This window comes from Athalia rosae, chromosome 1, assembly GCF_917208135.1.
Source record: "Athalia rosae chromosome 1, iyAthRosa1.1, whole genome shotgun sequence".
In the NCBI taxonomy this organism is placed as follows: Eukaryota; Metazoa; Arthropoda; class Insecta; order Hymenoptera; family Athaliidae; genus Athalia; species Athalia rosae.
In genome coordinates, this window is record NC_064026.1 from 13,053,776 (window position 1) to 13,063,955 (window position 10,180).

Below are 10,180 nucleotides of genomic sequence, written 5' to 3' on the forward strand. Positions count from 1 at the left end.
TCTTTTTGAATCTACTGTACATACATATTTTATTTATGTTACTACATTGTTATGGTTTTGCATTTCGAAATAAAATGTACAATTTTATTTTCTTAAGTTTGTAAATATAGGATTAGACTTCACACTTGTAGAAAAATTTATAATAGCTCACTGTTACTATGTAAAGCCGTAATTGTTATAAATTATATCTAATACAACTGTCTTACACCATAGATACTACTGAAAGATCCATCTATCTTTACCATTCAATTCCAGATATAACATCTTCATTTGACGAAGAAAACCTAATACACCTGTATCTGTGCGATAAGACTAAAAAGAAACTGATTGCAGCCCAGGGATAATGGAGACTAGTCTGGATATTATCTTATCTGAGGCTCGTTTCAACCAACAGTGACTCTAAAAGTGTAGTTACATTTTCCGATATGTTAACTTGGTGAACCCAAGTTGTAAGGTGTAACATTTTCCATGACTCTTCATAATTGTGGGCCACATTTTCTAATACCTTTCGCTTTACCTCAGCTTCATCTTTGTATACATTGTAAATTTGTTCGGTGACTTCGCCTTGAAACATTAAGTATTAACTATTGAAATTCTTCTAATCTATCATCACTAGATTGAGACTGTGAATAACTTAGCTAAATGAATGATAAACTTACCAAATTTGTACGTTGGCCATGTTAAAAACAAATTCTCAGGACCTTTGTTTAATGATGCAACAACATTCATTTGATGAGATAACAGTTTTAAGGTGCAAACAATCTCATCCTATAAATAAAAGTATTTGGTATATCTATCGTAGTTACTACAATAATTGATCACTTTTAAGTATTTTCAGAAAATAAAAAAAACCAGTTACATCAAGGAATTACCAAGGTTTGGCAATCCTTCTCCAAGATATCGCATAAATCCTGCAGACCATCTGGAAATTTCTCATCTATTTTCAATTGACATATGTTTTTCAAAATTGGAACAGCATGCAGGTGTACATTATTCCATTGTTGGATGCTTGAATGAATATCTGCAGCAATGTCGCGTACGAGACGTGGGTTACCAGTCAGATTCCCTCGTTGAGGTGTTTTAGCCACCGGTGATTCTAAAACTTTTTAGAAAAAGTTATCGCTTGAATATTTTAGTGATGAATCGTTGTTGGTAATTGGTTTAAGGATGCTTGAAAACTAGGAATTATTGAATATTTGTAGATTATTGTCGACTTGTCGAGTACTTTCTAGTTGAAATTATTGATCGCTTTATTGTAAAGCACGGTTGCAAACTAGAAAGGAGCAATTCTTACTAATAACAGGAGAAAAATGCTCAGGAATCGCAGATGGATCGCTATTGTTCTTTTTCGGAGTAGTTTGCATGATACTTGCGTTTTGTGAAGTTTTTTTATCCTTGGCGTTAGTTTTGTTTTTTGTTTATAGGTATGTAAGTTACACGTGTTACGTGTGACAGCGTGAAATCGTAACCTAGAAACGCTCAACCCCGTATTATTGAGTAATTTTCACTTAGTCATTAAGTAATGAATATATCGCGTAAATGTTGACTCATATTCCACCAATAGATGATTTGATGATAAGATGCGATAACTGTATTCCGTGTCATCCGTAGTTAAGCTTCTTTTTCGGCAGACAATTTCGTTGATCCTGCATAACACTTGCCAAACTCAAGCTCGTTATTTGCAATAATCGACTACGGCGCCGCGCACATTTTCGAATGCATTGATAATTAGCGAATGAGGAATATTTGAATCTTGATTTAAATATTACTCTAGTTTCAATCTCCAAATTGAATATTATGGATCCAGAATATGCAATTTATGCAATTATCAGGCCAAATTTATCCACTAATCAGTACATGTGTATAACTTTTACACATCCATGCTTTACTATTGTTCAATATATCTATGCTATAGGTATAGCTATTTTTTCTATTTTTTTGTAGCTGAATTTGTGACAGAGAATTTTCTCTTAACATCCAGTGGTATAATTATAATTTTCACCAAAGTTGCGGTGCATAGTAAATATACCATGGGCTAGAAAGTGGACTATGAAAATATTCTTTGCGATCACCTGTAAATGTATCGTGCTTGCGTTTGCACAGGTGTGTAAGTTGTGTTTTTATTTATGCGAACAAGTTTCAAAAGTCCTCAAACTAAAATGGCAGGTATTCACCGATGAGGTGCATACGAGACTTGGCCATTATTATTGTTATTATTATTGGTTTTGATTTGTAAAAATTCTGCATCGCTTATGCAGCGTGGAGGATCGACAATTCGAAATTCTTGACGATCTTCCCTCTAAGAGAATATCGATATAATAACGTATTCAAATAATTGATTGTAAGCAACCGACGTTTCGGTACAACTAAACTCGCTTCGTACATCCGTGATTAGTGAGCGTCAAATGACATGTGGCGTGGATACATCAACAGGTGGTATGGTGTATACCTATAGGATGTTTCAAGATAACGAATTAATACCAGCTGTTCGTACACCAGCTTTACCTGGATATGTTGAGCCGAACATTATACTGTTGGGTCTCACATCGTACGAAGTAGATCGACAAAATAAAACATTACATTACTTATTATTGTACTTATCTATTAATGATCTATATAAACACTTTGTTTGTGGACTCTCTAAAGTTGGCTATGTAGAGCTGAGTAATCGCAAAAGATACTCGTATACTACCTCGGTACACCTTGTGTGTTGTACATACATATGTATATATAATACGCATACGGATACGATCATCGAAAAACAGACATCACAGGAGGTAGAGGGTAGGGCGTGTTGGCGATCAGATAAGGACGGTCGAAACAAGTCCGTTATCAGAAGCATTATGTGTGAAGAATACAGTGTGATAAGGGCTTGTTAGTTAGCCTTTGGCGATTTTGAGAGCTGCCAACAAAAAATGAGAATGGAGGTAAGCACTTTATCGAAGTATATCAAATGTAATATCATCATTTTCTATACAATAATACACTATTTTACAATAAAATATCATACCATAGCTTGTGAATTATACGAATGGGTTATGTACTATGGCTTTGAGGTAGCAAAGAGTATATTTTGCAGGCAATTATTTTTTATGCCAGGGAAATCAATCCGCGCTGAAGCGAAACGTACTCCAATATCATGTTACTTCTAATTTTTTAATAGATTCAGTTGCAAGTTGGAAGAATGCAACACATGTCATATTCAAGTAAGGACGAGAATGTCAGTATAATTATGTTCCCGATATTTATACGATGCAGTTCTTTGCCACTTCAATTTTCGGGCTGATTCATCATAATTGATGCTTTATACTAATACGGTTTGTAAAACAATATTCATTGGTCCTGCATTGCGTGACCGTGAAACTCCTATAGTTCACTATCATACCATTGCAGTATATGTATGTATAACGCCTACCGATTTTAGCGATGATATATTTTCGTTAGATCACTGACCAAGTACATTTCCAAAGGTTGTTATTGTTTTTTGTCCACCGAATGTGAATTTTAGGGGTGAATTGATTTTTTAAGATTTATTAAAAATACTTTGAAAATATATCTCAAGTCATACAGCTACAGCTTCGCGAAATTCTAGACCATTTATGAGGTTTTACCATGTGCAAAATCCAGCGAACGCGACCAATACGCGACAAACATAAGTTGCAAACACGTTTTATGCAGTGCTTGTGTGTTGGTGCCGCATGAGGATTTGTATGCGTTCGGGAACTGGTCCGGTGGCTATTTAAATTCATAAGGTTATAGCATAGGTATATATAATATGTATAAAAATTCGTGTGAGAAACGAATGTGTATTTGGCGACCACGAGCCATGGTGAGTTTATAATAGCGAAATCTGCAAGTATATCTGCGCAATGGAAGGCGTTGATGCGATGTCGAGAAAATATTAGATTTCTCTGAAATAAACCGTTTGATTTTATCTGATTTTATTTAATTCTTTTAATTCTTTCATTATTATTATTCATCGCACTTAATTTAGCTCGCTTCCGTATAATCTTTTTATACTTTCACCATTTCACCCAAAAGTCGTTCGGAGGCATTTTAATTGGTCTTCGAACGACAGATGCCAGCAACAAACCTTGTAGAATTATAGTCCCGCTGAGGAAGGGTCCATGCCCCATTTTTTTAGAAAGGAAACAAGCAGATTACAGTTACTTGCCAGTGAGAACCGCATCTCGTGGCATTCCTCCAAGCAGTGCGCGTCGTCTAGTAATTTTACGTAGCAACAATCATAGGTATTTGATAGAAAATTGTTTATGTTTTTATTCATCTCCGCACAGTCTGCGTTGTAATCATCGAAGTTTAGCAGAGTTCATTGGATTTCATAGTGCTCGATATACTTTCCATGCAACATTTTCTCCGACCTCAGAACATCTGAATCCGGAAGCGTTGAGGTGTCGACTATTTGGTTTTGTGATAAAATGATGATTCAAAATCTATACGTCATATACTTTCGCGACTTTTATCTGATTTTGCGTAATTATATTATTGTGCTGTCAATTTTCGGCTGCCACGCTTTAGTTATCATTATTTAACAGATGTTTAATCAATCATTGTCGCAATTTCCGTTAATTTTGGATATTTTGTAATTCTTTTACATTTATCTCATAAACTTTACTTGATACGACATTCAAACGATCTTAAATATTTCTTTACCTTAATTCTGTTTGGTTCCAAATTTTCATTTCTCGTACGTCTTTCATTTTCAATACGTATTTTATCTTCAATCCAGCTGAATGAAATAACTACGCGAACGTTCTTTGGTTTTACCAGCTTCATCTTGGAATCATATTCAATTTACAGTAAATTCACGAGTGTATCATATTTACATCGATTTGAATGTATACCTATATACGCATGATAATTATATTATCAGTGCATCTGGAATGTGTGAATGTCGGATATTAAATAAATGGGGATGCCATTCTCGATCTAACTAATTGAATTTCCAGAAAGAACATAAAACTGAGCAGCTACAACAAGCGACTGACAGAATCCAAAGAGAAATAGAAGAAGTAACGGAAAGGGAGTGCGAGCTACGAAGTGTAGGAAGCATAAAGACAATTTCCCTGGAAACTGTGGATTCTAAGGTAGATAAATCAAGTAATATAAATAAAAATCGAAATAAAAATAGCTAGATGCGAATCAGATTCCTACACGATTCTCAAACTTTCGACGATATTCATAATGTGATACGTACAGAAATTTCAATACGTTTAATTCTGTTTGGCAAAATAACTGCGTATGACGTACGTCATTGCATTTGTAATCAAATGAATAATTGAAGCTACTGTTATTTAAGCATCTACCCTCGTATTTGAAAAGATTAATCAAAATGTATTATTTCTACAGCTACTTCGAATGCCACAGGCTTTCGCAACAGGGAAGTTGAAGAGAACTACATCTACTCCACAAATATTGGAAGCGGTAGCTCAATCTCCCGTGACACCGAATTTATCTCCGAAAATGACCAACGGTGTTATATCAGCTAGATCGACGCCAACTCCTGTTCGCTTTGCAACTAATCCGACTCAGAAAGGTTTGATGCAGAGATTTCTGGCAACAAGAGGGAAAATTTATAAACCAAAACCAGTGATAAGTGATTTTTTGACACCGCCCACAACGCCAACCCACAATGACTTTAATCCACTAAGCATCAAGAGTATCGAAATTAAAATTGAACCCGATGACGAACCCAAAAAACCACCAATTAGAAAAGGCTACATACCAGTTGAGCAAAAAATACAAAAGGAATTAAATGAAATGAAAGAACGTGAAAAGGAACTCAGGTGAGTTCATTCATAGTGGAACGTCATATAATTTATTCTAGAAAAAGTGCTGAATTTATAATATTCGAAATCCAGACATCCACTAACTTATTGCAGGATTCATCGGTAAAGCTCCCTGTTAAGCTTTTTTAAGGAAAATTTATGACGTTTCAGGGTAATGAGATCGCAAATGTTGGCAAAATCACAGCCAAACCTTCTCGACATCATCAATGATAATGACTCGGATATTTATGACGGAGCAAGTTCGCTGCGTAGTGGAACGTCTTCTAATACTTTAAACGAAGATGAACCAGAGAAGGAAAATAGGGGAAAGCATAAGGTACAAACAAAACGATAATTCATGAATTATTCTATAGCTCATAAAAAACAGCGTTGATAATAATTTGTATTCACGTATCGGTCTATTTTTTCAGGCTAATCCGAGGCGTAGGAGTGCGCTGATAGCACAGTGGGAAAATATGATCGCATCAAAAAAAGAGGTGACCGAAAACGGTAATGAAGTTGATAGCAGTTTCTGAGGAGCTGGCTCCTATGCAGATTACGATTGACCATTTTGTCGAAAATCAGAGAGGTTACTTCGACTATACGCAACGAGTGCCTGCGTTGGTTCAGTGTGTCGATAGTCGCCTCAATTAATTAATTAGTTATCATTGAATTTTAAAAGGTCAAGGGCAGGTACATCAAACAGGCTCGTCTTCCGAAACGCGGACTTGAGTTATTTAGACCACATAATCGAAATTTGAAACACGAAACGATAACAGTGACATATCTTATCACCACATATAATGATGAATCACATCTATGAACACCCGACATCGTATGGTGGTTAATGAATCAGCTAATTAAAAAGAAAGAAAAGATTCAGTTGGAATGTGTAATGTATGTATATAGCATAGCTAATGTTATTTCATTTTACACAAGCATGTCGGTCGTTGGTTCTTTCTTCAATCCAGTATCCAATTGGTTAAATGTGGATTCAAAATTGATGTGCTAAAACAGTCATTTGAAGACCAGAAAATCTAATTGATAGAAATAATAAAAAAGTATATTTTTGGATCGAAAATATTTCATTTCGTTGAAAAGATTCTTTAGGGGCTCTTAATATGACAAAATTTTAAATATTAAATACCAATTAGGCAATAATATCCTAATCAAAAAAGAGTGCAATGACATCAAAACCTGTGCTGAGTTTTGCTACATGAGTTTCGATAGGTCCTATTTTTTTACTTTTACCTACTTTAAGTGGATTATAATGAATTGTGAATTATTTATAATTAACTACATTGTCATGTGCACTCATATGTTTGGCCCCACATCTGGAATTTTGCTGTAAAATTCGATTTTATCCCAGCTCTATCTTTCAATAGCCTACACCCAGTGAGAAACGTAGAGTTATATTTGTGTTTTTTAGCGATAGGTCAATTCAAATATTTATACGATCATTAGTTGATACATATATGGCAAATCGGAGTACTCAACACCCCACAAATATTCCAGGTGTATAGTGGACCTACATTCATAACTCATAATATAAGAATTATTTATACTTACATGAGTGTTAAGTTATTGTTGATATGATTATAATCGCTATTAATCTCATGATGAATGTTATTATGATGGTAATAAGAACCACGGCTACAAAGTTTACTTAATTACAAGTATGCATAAAGGTATATTTGCTGCTACCTTTATCTCAGTACCTTATTAACTGTCAATTTGTTAATTATTATGTCATAGAGTAATAAAATTACAAATCGGAATTTCACTGATGAAAAAATGGAAGTAGATGTATTACTTTTCATAACTTTTCTGCAGTAGTCATGTCCACATCCCACCCAACGGTTAAGACTATAAAGATACTTGAATTTACCTATACCTGCCTTTTACTCTACAAAGTGTAGGTGCCTTGCGCTGAACGGCAACCAACAGAAGAATTACCTGATATAGAAACATTGAAAACCAGGGTACCGCCACGCTACGCGAAATGAGGGAGGGCAGGATGTTTTGAAATATAATGACTCCAACGCCAGCGTTCGCCATCGTGTGAACTGACCATGATGTCGAGGAACTTCAACTGCGTTCACCATCGGACCAAGACCGGACCCGATCTCGGATTTTACCCGGAGAAATATTCAAATTTCAAACTCACCAATGTTTCCTGTTTTCAGCGAATATTAGAGATCCATTGGATTCTTTCGCGAAATTCCAGTTACAGAGATTTTCCACTTCACACTGACACGTTAGGTTCAAGAAGCTTCGAGATCCTTCTCCGCTGCATGTGCCTTAGGTTCTGAGTTCTGTGCTTGTAATGCATAATAAAACACATATAAATATCGCGTTTCTGAAATGAATGTCAACCCTAAATCGAAATATTAACATGACGCGGTAGATTTTGTAGCGAAGCAGTTTGAGCGGGTAAACGAATCGTAACGAGTCAAGCCGAACACGCCCGACGAAGTTCTGCTGCGGAGAAATTGAGAAAAAATTAATGAGATTAAAACTCACCAATTTTCGTGGCAGGAAAAGCGGAGATCCGGTACGAATGCTCGTAGATCTTGCATCATAGATATACATGCACCGACTATGCACTCCAATTCGACTGCGGAGGTGCTCAAGTTGTGGCAAGAATTCAAAAATTATTCACAATGGCTACCGGCTTTGACTTGTTGCGTCCAGTATCGCGACTAATGATATGTATTACCATTTTTAACGCATTTAATTCAGCGGCGTTGAATATATCAATGAGCCAGGATTCTTCGTTCAATTACCACAACATTCAGAATTCGTTAGTATCAGGTAGAGTTAAATTCACAGAGTACTATACGGAGAACAACTAGACGATTCGAAGTTCGACCTCACGAAGAATGGCGTATTTATGCCAGCTTCCCCACTCGTACTGAGCGGACCAATCAGGGGTCGCGTAGAGGCGCGCTAGGTCTTGCGACTTCCACTGACTTCGATACAACGTATCACCATTTTCAATGCGTTTAATTCAGCTGCGTTATACAGGTAAATGAGGAAGGATTCTTCGATTAATTATCGTAATATTCAGAATTGGTTATTATGAGGTACAGGTAATAGGTTACGTGGGAATCAACTACTATATGATAGGCCCTTTACCCTCTAGATGCCCTCTATTACCCTTAGTTTAAAGCATGTTCAGAGCTGCAGTCACATATCAGTACATCGAGATCACTCAAATAGTAGGAGAGGACGATACTAGGTGGGGGCTTAGTCATCTCATTCGTAGGAATCCTCAAAGGCAACTCATCACGTGGACAAAAAACAAACTTATTAGCGGTGCGCTCGCTGCGTAGCTTCGAGCTGTCAGTTGTGGAATTTTCATGTAATTTTAATAATCTGAAAATATAAACCAAAACTTGATATCACTCTTAAGAGTGTATAAAATTGTTAAAAAATGGTAAGTCAATCGAATCATTAATGTTTCGAGGACATGTTCGAATTCGGACCTCACTCGTGAAAACCAAATCCTAACCTCGAACATTGCACTTGTCATTTTCTATTAATTTGTAATCGCAATTGGAATTTGGCATCATTGTTGAAACATTGAAATTATGGTAGAATTCTCTAATATGTGATGGAAAGCTTCATCAGCATCTTTTCTTAAATCTGAAACGTTGTATGTTTGGTTTGATAATAATGTCGCTTTGTCCGGGTAGTCTGCCCTTTTTAATTTCCAGAGTCTCCTCACTGTTGTTCTACTGATGATTTGTACGTGCGCTTACATAAGATCCATAGTACCCAGTATATTGGATAGAAACAAATCTGGGTACGTATATGTTACCGACACTAAAATTTTATTATTATTTTCTTATCCCTGACATATATCCACAATTTTTTGAATTCTTAATCACACCCTATCACTGTACCATACTACCACACTCGGTAGGTTCGATTTTTGATTAGTAGTATTGTTGTCCAAAATTCTATGGTAAGATTTCTATAAGCGACAAATCGGCCATCAGTCATAGTACAACTGGGGTGCATTTCTACTCAACGCTTATTCTCAGTCCTGTAGCTTTGTTATTTATTATTATGAACTTATATATTTCAACGAATAGACAAGAATGAAATTCCAATTAATATGATTATCTTCAGATTTCTGGGAACATTCTGGAAATGTGCAAGAATTGGTGAACGAAAAAGCCCTTACATTGCATTCTTTTGCCTCTTCATGGCATTCAGTATATTATTCTGTACGTGAGGCATCACATTTCAATACAATACATGTATGTAATTTTATGATTGAAATACAACTTATGTATCTATATTTTTTACTGGAAATGAAATAAACCAAGTACTATCAATAAATAAATTAATAATTTACATATTTGGATATGTGTAGAAGACAAACT

At 35.6% G+C, this 10,180-nt stretch overlaps 3 protein-coding genes across 8 annotated transcripts; 2 read left to right on the top strand and 1 right to left on the bottom strand.

Moving 5' to 3' along the window:
- Positions 1-10: 10 nt before the first annotated feature.
- Positions 11-8,919, bottom strand: LOC105687085 (cyclin-dependent kinase 2-interacting protein-like). Of its 3 annotated transcripts, none has more exons than XM_048658516.1 (6): positions 8,310-8,919; positions 7,954-8,101; positions 2,693-2,902; positions 873-1,102; positions 660-768; positions 11-564 (listed from the first exon to the last, which is right to left on the bottom strand). In XM_048658516.1, the coding sequence occupies exons 3-6, from the start codon at positions 2,739-2,741 to the stop codon at positions 368-370; spliced, it is 585 nt and encodes a 194-aa protein (XP_048514473.1). In that variant the 5' UTR covers positions 2,742-2,902; positions 7,954-8,101; positions 8,310-8,919; the 3' UTR covers positions 11-367. The 3 variants fall into 3 exon arrangements, with proteins under 3 accessions (XP_048514473.1, XP_048514465.1, XP_012257870.2); XM_048658508.1 differs by having other exon boundaries at positions 7,954-8,106; XM_012402447.3 differs by lacking the exons at positions 2,693-2,902; positions 7,954-8,101; positions 8,310-8,919 and adding an exon at positions 1,295-2,056.
- LOC105687084 lies at positions 2,771-7,586 on the top strand. Of its 4 annotated transcripts, none has more exons than XM_012402443.3 (5): positions 2,771-2,927; positions 4,968-5,105; positions 5,368-5,804; positions 5,958-6,123; positions 6,218-7,586. In XM_012402443.3, exons 1-5 carry the CDS (start codon positions 2,916-2,918, stop codon positions 6,320-6,322), a joined length of 858 nt encoding a protein of 285 aa, XP_012257866.1. In that variant the 5' UTR covers positions 2,771-2,915; the 3' UTR covers positions 6,323-7,586. The 4 variants fall into 4 exon arrangements, with proteins under 4 accessions (XP_012257866.1, XP_048514439.1, XP_048514448.1 ...); XM_048658482.1 differs by lacking the exon at positions 2,771-2,927 and adding an exon at positions 2,969-3,317; XM_048658491.1 differs by lacking the exon at positions 2,771-2,927 and adding an exon at positions 3,442-4,250.
- A 149-nt stretch (positions 8,920-9,068) lies between the features above and the next one.
- On the top strand, positions 9,069-10,140 carry LOC105686996 (protein kish-A). The gene is made up of 3 exons (XM_012402297.3): positions 9,069-9,225; positions 9,485-9,594; positions 9,924-10,140. The coding sequence occupies exons 1-3, from the start codon at positions 9,223-9,225 to the stop codon at positions 10,027-10,029; spliced, it is 219 nt and encodes a 72-aa protein (XP_012257720.1). The 5' UTR covers positions 9,069-9,222; the 3' UTR covers positions 10,030-10,140.
- Positions 10,141-10,180: the final 40 nt, after the last annotated feature.

What these genes read in the sequence shown, in the direction of transcription:
- LOC105687085 (XM_012402447.3), bottom strand. Translation starts at nt 1,364, where the DNA reads ATGCAAACTACTCCGAAAAAGAACAATAGCGATCCATCTGCGATTCCT. An exon ending in GCATTTTTCTCCTGTTATTA is followed by an intron (nt 1,103 to 1,294) that starts GTAAGAATTGCT and finishes TTTTCTAAAAAG; the next exon opens with TTTTAGAATCACCGGTGGCT. An exon ending in AGAAGGATTGCCAAACCTTG is followed by an intron (nt 769 to 872) that starts GTAATTCCTTGA and finishes TTTTATTTATAG; the next exon opens with GATGAGATTGTTTGCACCTT.
- LOC105687084 (XM_048658482.1), top strand. An exon ending in GAACGTGAAAAGGAACTCAG is followed by an intron (nt 5,805 to 5,957) that starts GTGAGTTCATTC and finishes ATGACGTTTCAG; the next exon opens with GGTAATGAGATCGCAAATGT. An exon ending in AAAATAGGGGAAAGCATAAG is followed by an intron (nt 6,124 to 6,217) that starts GTACAAACAAAA and finishes CTATTTTTTCAG; the next exon opens with GCTAATCCGAGGCGTAGGAG.
- LOC105686996 (XM_012402297.3), top strand. An exon ending in TTGGATAGAAACAAATCTGG is followed by an intron (nt 9,595 to 9,923) that starts GTACGTATATGT and finishes GATTATCTTCAG; the next exon opens with ATTTCTGGGAACATTCTGGA.